Source organism: Aplidium turbinatum, chromosome 9 (genome assembly GCF_918807975.1).
Source record: "Aplidium turbinatum chromosome 9, kaAplTurb1.1, whole genome shotgun sequence".
NCBI lineage: Eukaryota > Metazoa > Chordata > Ascidiacea > Aplousobranchia > Polyclinidae > Aplidium > Aplidium turbinatum.
The window spans coordinates 14,906,517-14,923,565 of record NC_137480.1 but is presented as its reverse complement, the minus strand read 5'-3'; the positions used below and the strand labels follow the sequence as shown (position 1 = coordinate 14,923,565).

Below are 17,049 nucleotides of genomic sequence, written 5' to 3'. Positions count from 1 at the left end.
TAAATCCCACAATTATTTCCATGGGATCACAGCCATTGTTACTGAAAGATTCCCTTCGGTTTGAAATGAAATGTGACCGAACCAGATCGGTTTTATTCGCCAATATTCAGTCTTAAAACGATATTTGACGGCTGTGTTTGTTTAAACACGATTCTGACCGAGACGAACGACTTTGCTTGTAATAACACAATTAGCCTTGCATCTGCTAAAGGTGGCGGCAAGACTTGTCAAGAAATATTTTATTATAAAAATAGCAATGCATATATTTCGACGAAACAAGTAAGATTAAAAGTAACTCAAAAACAAAGGACGTTAACTGTTAAACATAACTGCCAGGATCATGCCCTGGTGTGAGAGATCCGTTTACAACACTAGATCGCTGGTCTATGGGGGTGTACGAATGTAGCGCGTCGTAAGTCGGTGACGGAAAGCTGGATACTTCATGAATGGAACTTCTTCCTGTCTGACTGGTAGATAAGGTGTTGTTCTCTTGATTATCGTCACTGCAAAAATACAGAAAAAAAATTTTTAAGTGGTTAAAACTAATTGCTTTAACGTGTTTGTATGGTGAGCTTGAATAGCCTACCAGTTCTGGCAGGTTGCAAGCATACTGATCTACATATGTCGCCATAGTTGCAACTTGCAAGCAAGGCTAAAATATCGTACCCCAAAAAACGTGTAGGCTATAGCCAGCCTGTTTCATTAACGTGGGATGCGTGTTATGGAACAGAATTCTACGATACACTTTTCATTTCTCTACAACCAAGAAAAAAAAAAATTGTTGTGGCTGCAACTAGCCAATTTATAATTTTCAAAATCTTTCGCTTTTCATGCGATTCTCCCACTTCATTTAATTCCCTGGAATCCTGGTTCAGTTAGTGCTGGTGTTATCTTGGCTTAAATTTGTTGATGAATATCATTACTGTAATTTGCATGTTTATATCAAGTGCATTTTTACAACTACATACAATAAAAAACTATTTAGCTTTTTATCCAATACTTAAACATAATTTCATACTGCCATTTGTAGAGATACAATATAATAGTAAGCAATAACTTACAGTTTGATGTGCCTAGTATATTTACAATTTTAAACGTGATAAAGAAATACAATACTAGTTGGCTGACCTGTATGAACTTGAAGGAGTGTTCAGTCTCTTTGGTGTCGTATTGTCTGTTGGTTTAATTAAAACTTCAAACTCCATTCTTGCGTCGACTGCAGAGTCATGCTCACTTCGTTGAGTTGTACTGGCTGGCCCACACGTTGCATATGTTCTTTCGGATACGCTCGTACCATAGGTTTGTGGTGGTAATGAAGGTCTATATCCAATAGGTCGTGAAAACCCAGGCAAGTAATCTTGAGGGTAATAGCGCTCTTCTCTGTGATTAGAATACAATCGCGGTGTTTTCGACTTTAAAGCCGATCTTCGTTTCCAAACAATAACGACAATGATAAGTATGAAGATAAGCAGCACTATTATAGAGCAAATAATAATAAGCCATAATGGAAGAAAAACGGCATCTTTTTGATGAGGGGTGGAAGTTACCGCGTTTACATCTGTCCATGCATCAATGCACTGGTTGGTGGATACAGCGTTGTCATCTTGTTGAGAGTCTACAATACAAACTGCGTAATGCTTTCCAGGATGTAGTCTGTTTACAAATATACTCGCATTGGTAGGATTAGATTGCACGGCTAAGGTTATGTCTTGGGCACTATAATTTTCCATGAAAGATGTTGCATCTCCTCTCAATGACTGCTCGTCCAGTGCTGAGCCTTGGATTGAACAGTTTTCACATTTTAGAGGTCCATACATAAGAGAACGTTTTATAAATGGTGGATCTGGGGTTTCTTCTGCCCCATACCATTGCAGTTGAAATCCTGAAGAGAATGCATCCGTAATTTTCATCATGTCACGTGTTTTTGTCCTTGAATTGCAATTCAAAGCCTCTTCATCAATGCTATTTAATGTTACACCAGAAAAAGCAGAGGGAGAACTACAACGAATGCTACTTTCACTGCTTATTGTAGACTCGGTGCTTGAAAGCCATTGTTTAAGGTAGTGCAGATGACAGTCACACTGCCAAGGATTGTTATGCAGTTCGACTGAGCGCAGTTTCAAAAACTTAAAAGATAATGCTTGTACGCTTTTGAGGTTATTCGAAGATAAATCTATGCTCGTTAGTTCTTCGAGTTGCTTCAAGCTACCATGTTCTTTACTTTCTTCCTTGTAGATGTATTGAATTTGGTTATGAGAAAGCATGAGGTCCTCAAGATTATAAGGAAGATCTCGTGGTATCTCAGAGAAAAGATTGTCACTAAAGTCCAACTTGCGTAATGTTACAAGTGAGGTCAAAGCACCAACTTCAATCGCTTTTTGCGTAATCGCATTTTGTGATAAATCAAGATCATCTAAACTGTTTAGTCTTTGGATTGCTCTGCGGGATATAGTTCGGATGAGGTTGTTTTCCAATCGTAAAATACGCAAACTGACGGGAAGGTTTTCTGGAAATGCTGTTAATAAATTGTCAGAAAGATGAAGGACTTGGAGCTTTTGGGTGTCTTGAAAAGCTAACGAAGAAAGCCCTTGGTTGGTTATATTGTTTTCGTCTAACTGAAGCTCTAAAAGTGAAGTCATTCCTCTGAGAGATGTCTTTCCAACGTACTTTATTCGGTTTATTCTTAGATCAACATACTCTAACGAGCTTGGCAACCCTTTAGGAACTGAGGTTAACATGTTGTGATGAAGGTCCAACTTTTCCATTCGCTTTAGTCCTGATAGAACTTCATCGGTCGTTCTCCCATTGGTGACTTTATTAATTTGTAGATGCAAACTTTGCGTTTCTATTGGTATACCATATGGAATTAAAACAAGATCTCTATCATTGCAAAAAACAGCGTTTCTTCTGTCACATCTACAGGCACGTGGACAAGAAGGAACATCAGCAAAAACATTCACAACCGCCAATACTGAGAAAATTGCCAAAATGTTATACATCGCTGACATTTTCCTTTCAGTTGGCTAAAACAACTTATTGGTGCGTGTTTCTACAAATAAATAACAATAATTTGTTATTATTGTTCTACATTTATCAGCACATTTCGATGTTAGATAGGGAAACAAATGGTAACACAACGTAGCAGGTACGCGCCTACATAAGATGACGCAAAAGAGACGTCTCGTGTTGGTAAACCTAGAATAATACATTTGAGATAGACATAAGCACTTTTACAGATTGTGCAGTGAAAAACGAAAAAAACTGAATCTCTTCAAAGTTCAGTCATGCAATTGTTGTGAAATGGAGTTTGATAGCGAACTCCATTTTGAAATGCTTGGCGGCGCTCCAGAATCAAAAACCCCGCTTAGAATATGTTACGGCCGTTGTGATCAAATAGCCTTTTTAAACACTAAGAATCCTTCAAATTGTATTTATCAATGAAGTTAAATTAGGGTAATATACATTACAATACTTCCAATATAAAATATCAGTGAAAGTCAATTAATAAATAAATGTTTGTAGCAGTAACATGTTATGATTTGAAATGTTGATGTCCACAAGAAATCCCAACAAATGAACCGAAAAGAAAATTTTGATTTGTTTTCTTCAATATAAAATACTACCGCAAATATTCCTTTTTTAGCAACTACGTCTAGATCATGATGTGAGTGAAACACAAATACTGTAGGCTATATAATTTCTTTTCAGAACTTAGCTCGAAAATTACCGCCGACTTAATGCGCTATATGCATCTGAGTAAGAAATATTTTTCCACTTTTGTAATCTTTAAATTAAAGTGTAAATAGCTTGATGTAGCCTACAGCCAAACTTTTCACAAATCAAAAGCGTCATGACTACAAATTCCGTTTGTTGTTGATGGTTTTGTATGAAAACTACTCGATATTATAGTTTCGGGAGAGAGTTTGCTTTCTTGTACCAAGGCAAGACACAACAATACAAAAGGGTTGAGCATTATAACATTATGTTTCATATATTTACAAATAGATTTAACAGTTGAACGTTTTCGGCTTAACTTAATCCCTCATCAAGAATCTGAAAATATTTATAAAAATGAAATAAATTTCAACTTTTTGAAGGTAACTAGCTAACTGATGAGGGCTAAAGTTAAGCCGAAAACGTTCGACTGTTAAAACTATTTGTAAAGATTCGATATTACCAATTGCTTAGCCTATTGTTATGAAGCTGGTTTTGTGCATTTGTAATATTCTTTTGTTTGAAATAAGTTCACGAATTTAAAATGATAATGAAGTGTCCCTTGTTTACAATAACAAGCTTGTGAAATTAGCAACCCTAAATTCATCATTTTAGACACATTCTATTTTGACTGAAGTTTCAAAAATTTAGTTCTTTTTTGGTTACGCAATATTTGTGTTATCTCGAAAATGGCACATTTGTCTGCGTTTTATCTGAAACATCAACAAGAAAAACAACAACTCATGAAAAATATTTCACTTTTGATAAATTCGATATCCATCATAAAATATATTTTACTATTTTTAAATGGGTGGTAAGTATTTATCACTAAAACTGTCACACCTGTCAAAATCAGCATCTGAATTCTCCGCCAGTATAACTGGCAATAAAATTAACTGCTTAATTTTATTAACCTGTTTGTATTGTTTCTTTGTAACGACTGTTTAGTAAACGTCTTAAAACCTGCAGCCCAAAACAGATGTCCAACTGCGCAGAACTCAACACCAACTGACAAGCGCTTCTGGTTCTGTTATCAAAGCAACTTCTCAAGTGTCGACACGCAGCGCGACTTTCTCGATTCTTTCTTCGTGGGCCGAACGCCTTCATATGTTTACTTTACATCATCGCACCGCGGTTTGACTTATAATTGCTTGGTCGTCGTTTAATTTACTGGAACCTACGTTAAATCATCTCAACACCGGATCTAAGAAAGTTAATTTTTAATCAATTCTCTACGCATTGGAGTCATAAATATTATCATAATTCGACAGATAGCAAGTGTTTGTTTTGAACAATACTCGCTACGCTTTCGTTTTTTTCAAGTGGTTATTGCTCTCTACCGTCTCTCATACAACAAAAAGTATCCAAATGAAAAAACAAAGTATGAAAATAACTGAATACCTCTCAGAGGCAAGGCTGCCCTAAACCAGTAAGCTGCTTTCATACAAGATCACTTTGAGTGTGGAATAGCTTTTTTGATGATCCGGATAATCCTTTGCAAACACCAAATTTTACAGGCACGATAGACGTGATTTCTAAACCGTATATGGTATTTAAGAATGAGTAAAATGTTTGAGGCGAATTGCTCAGTCGATGATATTTGCCATAAGCTTATTACTTCTAGATAGATGGAGACCACAGATACCGAGAAATGTCTTCCCGACCCAGCAAATCGATCTTTTTTGTTAATTGAACGACTGTAAAGGTTGAATCAATGTAAAATGAAATAATTGGCTGGTTCAGTTGCGCTTTTAAGTCAGATGTCATCTACCCAAGGGACAATGCGCTGTTAAAATAAAATCTACTTTACACATTTGCAGCATTTTGACCTGGTTTCTTCTTGTCTTTGGCATCAGTTTATCCCGAGCGTTTTAAAAGATTACTGAACAAACTGAAACAAAAAGTTGTCCTAATTCTATTTTTCGCCAGACCTTCTAAATCAGTACTCAGTAGGTGATAGTATTTTAAGCCTGACGGGCACACAACGAAGTTGAAAGATTATCACAAATTAAACAATCAGAAACGTACAAAAAAACAAAAAAAAAATTTTTGTCCTCTGCCATTGTGCGAGTAAAGCTGTCGTTTACAGGTCAATAAACTGCTTACTGGGGTGCAACACTATGGGAAGGCGTCACGTGTTCTGTGTACATAATGTGGTTGCTGTCAATGATTGAGACAGTTGATTGCAGGAACCAGGAAGCACTATGAAAAGTTTAACTTCCAAAATTTTGATTCTTGGAGCCCAAGGTTAGACATTTAGTGCATTGTACAGCGATTGTTACCGTATGCAGATAGTTTTGATATCTTGAAAGGCATACAGTACATAACGCAGGCACTTGTGTAGCATTTCTGCTGCAATGTACCAAAGAGCGAAACAACAGTTATATTATTGTCTAGTGCAGTTTTAGTTTTTAGTTATTGTTGTTCTATATTCATTTGCGCACTTTTGTAGCCTGCTGTTTATTGTGGTTTTTAGTTCAAATTTTGACAGCCTTATTTAATACGAACAAAAATTAATTACTCACGTCAATTTGAATGGTTATTATTACTTGCCACCAAAGTTTTTTGGCTATGAGAGTTTTGTTCAGAGTGATTATTTCAGTACTTCAATAAACTATTCGATACAGGAACGGTTGGTTGCGCCTTACAAAGCTAAACACCGCTGTCGGTTGGATATTGAAACCTTTACGCCAAATTTGCTTCTTGACTGACAATCAACATTCCAGATGATTGGCAGTCATCTGTTACTTTTAATCAAATTAAAAAAGTAAAACAATCATAATTAATGCTTTGTTGCGCCACCCGCATTGGTGCCAGCCGCGCTCGGGAAGTGTTCTCACGTTAATTTGCACTATCGGACTATACGGCTTTTCCAACACAGACTATCATATTTCAGTCGAATTGGCACTGAAGGGCTGGTCCATAACTTAGAAATCTTGGCATCGCCAAGGTTTGGCTCACCAGATTTGTAGTTTTTTGTACATATCGTCGTTGTACCGCTTTGAACAAAAAAGTTTAATTCAACTCTGTTCGGAGTTGAATCGGTTGCATGACCCTGTGGTGAGAGCTCATGCGTGACGCACGCTTGAGAGGACGTCAGTTTGACACTGCTACAAAGCAAGCGGCTGTGTTTTACAAAACACTTAAATGATAAGTCAAAATGGGATAAGCTGACTCGACGATTGTAAGGTTTTTCAATGCTTCCTGCAATGTTACATCCGTTATAATTATGTTTCTGGATTTGATTGTTGCTTTCGATAGTTATTACGTCATATTGGGTTAAAATAGCTGTTTAAATTATTTTGTTGGGAACAGGTGTTGGAAAGACGTCTCTCGCCCACAGATTAGCCGATCGTGCATTCCATGGATGTGTCACTCCAACACTAGGAGTTTCTTACGTAGAAACATCTCTGTAAGTTTAATTTTGATGTAATGCGACATTTTTACTATTTAAATGTTGTGTACTTGTGAAGACATTTTTATCACTGTGTACGAAACCACAAAGCGTAAACCTTGCAGTTAATTTTGCATGAAGCGGCTTGGCTATCCCAGACGGCAAATCAACTGTTTCTTACATTGAAAACGGTTGATTTGCTGTCTGGCTATGCATCAAACCAAGGCAAATATTGACCTCAAAGCAACCAACAGAAGGGCTCGTATCATTTGGTTTGTTTTGCTTTAACATAGTTCAACGCAGAAAATGAAGGCCATGAAACAACTACCTTTTTCACACTGACGCACAGAGTTTCTATTCATTCTACCTAGAGTGCGTGTCAATCGCTTTATGTACATAACTGAACAGTGAAGCAGCTGTCAAATTGTCCCAAATGACTATCGTACTGACTGTAAATCAGAACCAATCAGCTCTGTCATTGTTGCTAAGATTCGCAATGATGGAAGGCATGGGCTTGTCGCTTGAGCAGACGTGTTTGTTTTAACTTTTATTGCTCTTTGAGTACAACCACCAACCAGCTACGCAATCAAGTCACTTTTGTTCAATATTCGAAGTTTCTTTCAATATTGCAGAACATTTCATTGTTTTGTCAATTGCTGAAGATCAAGAAGCAGTATTCGGCCGCTTTCTTTGAAACCGGCCATAAATAAGAATCAGCATCAATAGAATGTTTTTCTTGTCGTAGTGAATTAAAAACTACGTGGGATCATTCAGACATGCGCTTTCTCCCACGATTACAAAAATATTGATTTTACTGGTAGAAAATTGTGGTTCAAACAGCAATATTTCAACGTGACATTAAACCCAGGAACACACACCATGCAAAGTTCATAGTTCTAAAAGGTATCATGCTACAAGATATTTTCATCAGCGCTCGGGAAAATGATACAGTGTATGGGAAACATGAAACCTTTTAGCAGCGATAACATCATTTCAGATACCAAGTATTCATAAGTAATCTTCTGAGGCTTGAAGCGGCATAGTTGGATTTCGCCAGGGATCGTTTTGTGGTTTTACCAGTGCCAAACTAGTAAATCAAAGAATCAATGACATTTGCATTGCGTTTGCAATGAACTCTATGTGAGTTTATTGTGTACTGCCCTGCATATGATCTGCTTAACGTTTATTGTATAGCCTACAAATAAACTAAGTGTAAGCTTAGCAAATCAACTTTATTTTAAATAGCAGAATTTGAAAAAATAGACATGGCGACAATGTGTTATATTGTTGTTTATCGACTCCGTTAGATTATATTAACCAGTTAATTCCTAATGTACAAGCCAAAAAAATTCTCTTCGAGAAAGGTGCTGAAATGCTAGACGGTGATAATTATTATTTACGTGAATGGAATGTTGGTGTCACGTGACCAGTTACGCATCAAGAGAAATGAATGGTCAAGACTACAAATCTTATGACGCAATAGTTCACATTAGGTGACGTATTATTCTCTTCCACACGAAAGGCTGACACAAGCAAATCCCCAATCCGGTTCAAATCTCGAAATTTCATTGTGATCAAGTTATCGCTCAAGAAACAGCAAAATCCGTCATGTTTATATTGATTTAACGTCTGCGGACGTTTGAAGTAAGGTCTGTTCAACGTGATAATCATAGAAATCACATTGTCTGGCAATTGTTTACTTTTCTTCTACCTTGGGCTCCAAGGAGGGAACCCACCTTAATCCCACTTAATCCCTTTAATTAGCCTTAAAATAACTAAATCATTATTCGTCATCATTATTCTACGTAATAGAAATGGAGCGGTAGATGACGCTTCCTGGTGTAAGCTGTTGTGGTTTCGTTGCTTAGTTCAGCAAAATTCCTTGCAGTGCGATCAAAACAGTATTGCACATATTGAACATGGAGGCTGCTTGTGCAGTTGTGCTTCCAAGATGGTGTAAAACAACGCAAAGTTTCAATTGTGACATTGTTCATTTGGTGACCTAAGGTTAAACCACGAAGTCTGTCTAAATATTTCTTAGCATTATCATCTGTGGCTACCCAAATTGTTTCTTTGTATAATGGCCGCTGTACAGTGTACGCATGTTCAGTAATCAGTACTATCAAGTACAGTAATACATAAGCAGAACTTCCTTGAGTTCTCACCCTTCATTTTTGTTGAAACTTTGCCTATTAAGATAAACCCTAGCCTCTAACCTTGCGGACAATATCACGAAACAATGTTAGTTGAAAAAGGTTGTTGAACTGTGCGCTATTCTGCAGCTGTTGAAATATCATCTTTAGGCCTGAGGAACAAATTGTCCGTAACTTGTGAGATAAATTTCTTGGCAGAAGTTTACGCCACAGCTGCCGAAATAATCTTTTCCAAGAACAGATTTGTTGCGATTAAAGTTTTCCAATTTCGCTGAGTGCGAAGTTGCTGATGCAGGCCTGAACTCTGTAAAATTTATAATGCGCGGCTGCGGCGGATGTCCATTTGTTAAACTGAGATTTAGTAGACTAAAATCCCGACCCGAACTTTGTTCCCATAAATAATATTGATAATATTGCCAGGAGAACAATCGTAATGCTTTCCGATTGGGATTATAACGTGATAATAGTTCATCGAACGTTTGTGACAATAAAGGCTCGAGAGGGATTTTAGAAAATTTCGCTTTATGTAAGTCTCAGCTCTTACTGACGCTGCATTTGACATGTTTGCCATTCAACGTAAAAGTGTTGGTGACATGTTGAATAGAGCTTATTTAAACTACTAGACACCGCTACTTCAAACCGCCCTCTTCAAAAAGCTATATTTTTGCAATGTAGATCTTCTAGAGTGCACTTTAAATCACTTTTCATCACTTTGTCCGAATTGTACCACCCCCTTTTTCAATCTTGATCGCAAAACTTTAGGTTTAGGTCAACCAGCTCAATTTTAATGTATAGATACTTTATTGAGCAAAATAACACCCCAGTATCGAAAACTGTTAAAAAAAGTAGCTTAACATTGTAAGATAACATTACGATGGTGTCCGACGTTTTCTTCGTAAACAGTTCTTCGTAAAGCAATTCTTCGTAAGCAATTTTTCGTAAAACAATTCTTCGTAAACTTAATTCTTTGTAAAACAATTCTTCCCAAAGCATTTATTCGTGCATGCAATGGAGATTTGATGTATACGAAGAAATGCTTTACGAAAAATTCTTTTACGGATTTCATTTCACCAACAACTGTTTACGAACAATTGTTTTACGAAGAATTGCTTACGAAGAATTCGCCTATAACCCATTACGATGCAGTCAAGAGTGTTACATGCTTTTTTGCTCAGAAATTAATGGTGCATTTAATGAGGAACTTGGATGAATAATTCACAAAATAGTTACTTCTGCAATTTTTTTTAGTTAGCTTTACAGCCACATTCAATTTCACCATTAGTAACTTTTAGAGACATTGCAACTTGGTGAACTCATCACCGAGAGTTTTCTATAGATGCCGACACAATGACTGCTTCTCACAATTGAACCTTGTCGAACGTCTGAGACTACATTTGTGGGATCGCCCTTTTGCTAGGTCTTGACAGCTCATTAGCATTACGTAGATGTAATGTTTGACAACGTTTTTTCTTGGAAAAAAACGCTGCCTTTTTAACCAACACAATCATTGATGCGTTTTAATTTTTAGAGAAATCGGTGACCACATTGTGAAACTGCAGATATGGGATACGGCAGGACAGGAGCGCTTTAAATCTATGGTGAGCGTGAGACTGCAATTCACCCATGACCATTGCGGATCGGTTACTTTATGTCGCATAACAGGCCTTGAAACCCCACACCAGGGAATGGCTGTCTTGTAACCTAAACCTTTGTTTAAATTTATCCCAAATATAGTTCTAATAAAATTTGTTTAAAAAAACCTTGTTTTACGTTCGATTAATATCCAATTTTGCTCGTGTTTAAAGTTGATTATTGAGGAATTGCCTGAAATTTTAGTTTGACACCAAAGCCTGCTTGAGAGCGCTTTAAATAATAGATGGGCAACCTCCAATTAAACCAGTGCATTAAATATTTAATATCTATCTACAGATACCGATGTATTATAGAAATTCTTCAGCAGCTTTACTTGTATATGATGTATCTGACCTTGAAAGCTTTCGGGCCGCTAAAATGTGGGAATCAGGTGAGAAAATTTTGTAAGGTCATAGCACAGTACAGTAGCATGTTGTTTTTGTGGTTTGAATAAATATGAAATTATTTTTGATCTTTTAGAAATGAATTTATACGAGCAGGAGCCAACTATTTTCAATGCTGTCTTAACCAAACCTTTTTTTAACAGAACTTCGACGACATGGAAACGATAAAATTGGTGAGTGGTTCTTTAATAGATTTGCTGTTAAATCTATTGCCTGATATTATTCGTTTTGTTGCTTCTGTCACGTGACTGTATCAGATGTTGATTGCCAGTTGAACTTTTCCCCTTCATGCACAGCCTTGAGGTTTGTTGAGAAGAGTGAGACGGTGTTTTCCAAGTGTTACCTTTAATCAATCTTTCAGTTGAAATAATTTCAGTTATTTACGTGATTTTCAGTTATTTACGTAATTGGAAACAAATATGACGTGCCGGAGAGCGAACGTCAGGTTGGCCATGCTGTTGGAGACAATTTTGCTAATGAAATTGGGGGACACTTTCGGGAGGTTTCAGCCTTGTCTAATCATGGTTGGTATTGTGAGGAGTACTTAAAGCTTGAGCGGCTGTTAATTTCCACACAATTTGCTGACTTCTTATGTCAAATATTTTTGTTGGTTGACTTTGTTGTTCCACTAAATAAATTTGCACATGTGCTAACGGTCCAAATATGAAGGCTCAGAGGCTGTTTGTCTTTGCAGAGTTATTGTTGCCTTACATTTCTATCCGACACATCAAAAATGCTTAAAACTAAAAACACAACTTTTTTCAGGTATTGCAGAAATGAAAGTGGATCTCAGTGTTAAGCTCATCCATGACAGCCAAATTCGTAAACGAAGTGTCAGTGCATCTCCATATGATTTTTTAGACTCAATTTTGTTGGAAGAACCAAAAAAACCACAACGGACTTCCTCGTGTTGCACGTGACCCCAACAATGCGTGATCTTGCGTGTGCTGTGCTTCCAAACACTGAGCAGTACCCCTGCAGCCTTAACATTGCCACTATGCAGTTTTGAGATTGATTTACAGCAGTCAGAAGCTTGGTAGCTTATTTTAATGAAAAACACTGTGCCGCGTTGGAATAGGTCGTACTTTTAGTTTTTGTATGAACTGTAATTACCCTTACTGTAGCTGTCTGCATTGCACGTATCGCAAGTGTTTTGAACTTTTACCGCAGCTACCATGTTGCCAACCACAGCTTCGTCATCAGAAACGATGATAAGAGATAAAAAGATGTTTTTTATCAAAAAATTACATTTTTAAATGACTTTGAAAGTAAAAAAAACTCAAGACAGGTTGAGTTGTTTGATGTGTAAATCATGTAGTCGTCGTTGCACAGACAGAAACTATTGAAGTATTGATGGGGCTGTATTTCAACTTTCAGCTTAAGCATTTTCCTCTATTCTGATTTGATTGAGTATCGTACATGAATAGTGAAAAAGTTATTATGTGTTTTGGTGTGTTGTATGCAGCCCCAGGGTACGCGTTTTTGAACTTGCCAGCTGGTTTGATTTTTGAATCTTTGGACTGACAAAGCTTTGATGGCATATTCCGGATAGTTTCGCATAGACGAAGGACCGGTTACCAAGATTGGCTGAGTGAAGTTTCTGATTATTGAAGTGTTGTTACTGGAGCATTATACCATCCAATAGATGCCGCTAAACGCAGAGCAGTCCTTATACTGCGTTGCTCAAGCGCACACTTCGAGAGTCGAACCAGCCCGCTTGATCTTTAAAAGCTTCTTTGTTCATGAAGTCACGCGCGAACCAACTGAGCTATCGTAGCGGACAATCGCAGCCTAAATTTTGATCTCTCATCCAGAGTTGTTACATCTATTTTTGAGTCACCGTAGTCTGAGGCGCAATATACATCCAGAATCCTCGTTTTGTGGGCATTGTCAAGTGTTAATAAAGGTGATCTATTAAAACTTCGAACTTTTGAAACATATTTTCAGCGATCAGTAGCTGGACCAAAAATAAACAATATTATAAAATTATTCAAAACTGATTAACTGATTAACAATAAGACTGATTAACAATAAGAAAAACTGATTAACAATAAGAAAAGTTTAGTAAAAAAGCTGAAATCGCCGCTAAGTTCAAAGAATTACACAGTAGGCCAACAACCAACATTCCAACCATACTTTTTTCCAGTTTATCTTTCCGACATTCACGAACGTTTTAGAATCATTTTTCCAGAGAATTCACTTGCATGTTTTGCAGTGGATACACCGGTTTAAAATTGTTTTAACGTCATCTCTGGCTGTCAGTTCTAGAGAAAACAATTTTAATGCATGACTACATAACTCGGTTTTTACGAATTGGAAGTTAATCTCATCTCTCGTTGAACTTATCAACAGATATTAAACAATCGCAATAAAACCTATTGTCCTTGAAGTGACACATCTCCTGGGTAAGCCTATAAATCTTGAGCTCACCAATTAATCTTAAAATCGATATAATATTGCCTGGATGCGTTACATCAAGTTAGATTGTGTCTGCGCGAATGGCATGCTACACAACACGTTGAATCTACATAAAATGTTTCCTCAATTTTCAGCTAGTTTATTTTCGCAAAAAAAACATGGTTGAAAAGGTCTTGACGTGGGTTAGGCTTGTACTGCTTTATTGAAATATGGAGCAATTACTTGCTCTTTTGTTAATCCCAAATGCCTGTTGCTTGTAATGAAAAGACAACTTAATCCCCTACGAATGTTTTTCATGGGCTCTTATCTGCAAGTGAGCGATACAGCTGCCTCGTAACGCTTTTCAAACTTCTAATAGATTTGTATAGCTGAGTCAGACTTTACATGCGGAACATTGAACTATCCTATCAGTAACAAACAAGGGAAAGCCAAGTCAATAATGAATCGATGAACACAACACGTGATATGTCACTTAACGATATTAATCCTAGTGCTTTTTGAACAAAAAGATTGATCAGAAATAAAGTTGCAAATTGGGCGCTAACTGTACACCTTGCCTTTATCGATTGCAGTTCACAATTTTTGTTCTGAAATAATTGTGATATTTCCTGGTGTTTGAACGCTTGCGTCATTGGCAGTAACTGAAGAGATTTACCAACTGGGAAAAACAACGCAATCCTGTTTTTGTACCAGACAATCTTTTCTTTTACTTATCGCAATAGCTTTCAATACATCGATAAGTTTGAATGTTAATCACGATTATCTACTTCTCTAGTAATAGGCTAGTTACAAAGTTTATCTGGTGAATGCAAACTTGAAAGCAGAAACACACTGACTGTTTTTATTCACAAACGCTTCGCGCAATGCGTATTACCAGCGATGCTTAGACCTAAAATTTCATAAATGTATGCTGCAGCATGGCTACCTGCCTGCGCTAAAGGTGAAAGCATTTTTACTTTAAATGGAATACTACTGAACTTATTCAAAGCTCCAAATTGTCAAATCAAGGTGGGCTAGCCGTAATAAAGCGTAGTCAACTTCTCTTGCAGCTCGATAACTCCATCTTCGACTAAAATTGCAAACTGCCCATGTCAGATTTTTCTATTGCACAATCTGCGATGTTACCCGTCTTGCAGTATTGCATCTACGGCTGTCATACCATAAGCTACGATGCAAATTAAGAAAAGTTATCCGTCGAAAGCGAGCTAAAATTGGTCTCGTTATTGATCGCATTATAAACGAAGCTAAGTCAAGATCGCCGTGATGTATAAGCAACATTATTTTAATCAAAAAAAGTGTTTCAGTATCCAAGTTAGATAAACTCGAAAATACTATAAATTCTTTTTGTTTAGACTTGAATGCTTTTATTCTGGGAAAACAAAAAGAATTTATAGTATTTTCGTCTAAACAGGACGAAAACATTGCGACCCTGGTGCTGCCAGTTGCTGGACTGGCAGCGATTTACCAGCCTGTATAACTTAATCGTGTCTAACTAACAAAACATCGGAAAAAACGTTGCTTCTTTACATCAGAAGAACGTATCCTGCTTTAAATTAGACATCTGGTAAACCGCTCCATTCGATTCTAACCCATAGTGTTGAATTGGAAAGAAGCTTCATGCGGCGCATGACCTATAAAAAATTCCCTGGACAAATTCTTGAAAGTTACGTAAAATAACCTCAAAGTCAATACCAACTTTACAATTAGACAATTTACAAAAAGTACTTTTGAAACACTAAATTGAAATTTATAATATTAATCAATTTATTAATAAAACTGAAGCTCCTTTAATTCATTGTAAGCTTTTAAAGGATTTGTACAATAAAAATATTTTCTCCGTTTTTGTTGAATTGCATTCCGTCTGGTTGCGTTCTTAACCCTCATCATCGTTGAAGAAAACTTTTGATTCATTTTTGACCTTGAATCAAGTCTACCACGGCAGAAAATTGCAGCAAGTTTACTATTTAATTTAGATTGCATCAAAAAAGTAAACAAAACTTCTTCATATACTTTGTTTAACTCCGAATTGAACTTCTGTGCGGTCAACCAAGATATTTCAGTTCCTTCTTGCACAGACAATCACGTGACCCTGAACACTTGTCTTCTGATGGTGGGAAAAGATCGTAGTGTTGAAATATCTACCTGTATTCATATCTGTCAAACGTTGCCATTTCTACATCGTTTTAACATTTGGAGACTTTGAAATAATACATAAAGGGCAACTTTGCTTGTTGAGAACGATGTTTGCCAGATAACAGATATGCTGCTAGCATGCGTTTGACGGTTTGACCTATAGTTTGACGCAATCACACAAAATAGTTTTGATGACGTTAGGTCAACGTTCGGAAAACGTTCGATGATGACAAAGCACCGGAACTGATAGATACAGCTGTGTACACCTTATCGTACCAATACAATAACATGTAAGCTGCAACATTATTTGTAGTCAAAGAGAGTTTTAAGTTTTCTCATAAGCGTTTGTCCCCAGACAGCAAATCAGTCGTTTTTTACATTGAATGATCGTCTGCAGAGGTAAAACAACTGATTTGCTCTCTGAATAGAAGCTGATGGGAAGCCTGTGTCCGATCGAGGACGATGATGAAAGCTATGATGACGAAACTGATCTCTCAACTAGCAAGTTAAAAAAATAAACATTTCTATAAAAATTAAAGGAAAACAACACCGAGGAAAACAATGCCACAACACAATTTGGCTTAAAGTTTAAATTTCTCAAAATCGACATTTAGTTAAATTTAATTTAGAAAAAAAATCTTTCTATAAATTATGCAAGTTCTGGCAGTGTTTCTAAGCCATGGGCCACAGCTATTGGATTTTTTCCTTCGCCTGATCAAGGCGAAATTCAGTCACAATGCAAAAATGAGGGTTTGAAAGAAAATATAAAATGAAATTTCTTTAAAATTTTATGGCTTACTATCATTTTGATTAACACTGTTTGTAAGTACAATAATAGCTTTGTACAATACAGTAAAATATTTTTTAAACAAATAGCAGTGAAAATAAACCATCGATAAATATATTGCCTAACTTATAAAGCAACAAAGCATTAGATGTAAATGCGTCTTGTGTCAAGAAAGTTACTTTTTCCTAAACTGTCCAAAATAAATTGTCGATCTGTCACAATTGAATCATGCAAACCTTGGTGCCCTCCGCAAAACGGTGCCGGGTTTTTGATTGCAGTTTTAATTTTGTTTTTCATTGAATACTTCGGTTTGTGTCTTAGTTTCACAACGTTAGTTAAAACAACTGTTTTCGACGTCACTTGTTGACGGGGCCTTAATGCGACGTCAAACTCTTGGCGTGCATCCAAAGTGCT

General features: G+C 36.7%; 2 protein-coding genes across 2 annotated transcripts; one reads left to right on the top strand and one right to left on the bottom strand.

The window, feature by feature from the left end:
* Nucleotides 1-224: 224 nt before the first annotated feature.
* On the bottom strand, nt 225-3,045 carry LOC145777340 (leucine-rich repeat transmembrane protein FLRT3-like). The gene is made up of 2 exons (XM_082588703.1): nt 1,129-3,045; nt 225-503 (listed from the first exon to the last, which is right to left on the bottom strand). The coding sequence occupies exons 1-2, from the start codon at nt 3,006-3,008 to the stop codon at nt 320-322; spliced, it is 2,064 nt and encodes a 687-aa protein (XP_082444829.1). The 5' UTR covers nt 3,009-3,045; the 3' UTR covers nt 225-319.
* A 2,809-nt stretch (nt 3,046-5,854) lies between these two features.
* On the top strand, nt 5,855-13,002 carry LOC145777341 (ras-related protein Rab-21-like). Its single transcript, XM_082588704.1, has 7 exons — nt 5,855-5,961; nt 7,030-7,126; nt 10,790-10,859; nt 11,191-11,284; nt 11,441-11,470; nt 11,693-11,821; nt 12,063-13,002. The coding sequence occupies exons 1-7, from the start codon at nt 5,919-5,921 to the stop codon at nt 12,215-12,217; spliced, it is 618 nt and encodes a 205-aa protein (XP_082444830.1). The 5' UTR covers nt 5,855-5,918; the 3' UTR covers nt 12,218-13,002.
* Nucleotides 13,003-17,049: the final 4,047 nt, after the last annotated feature.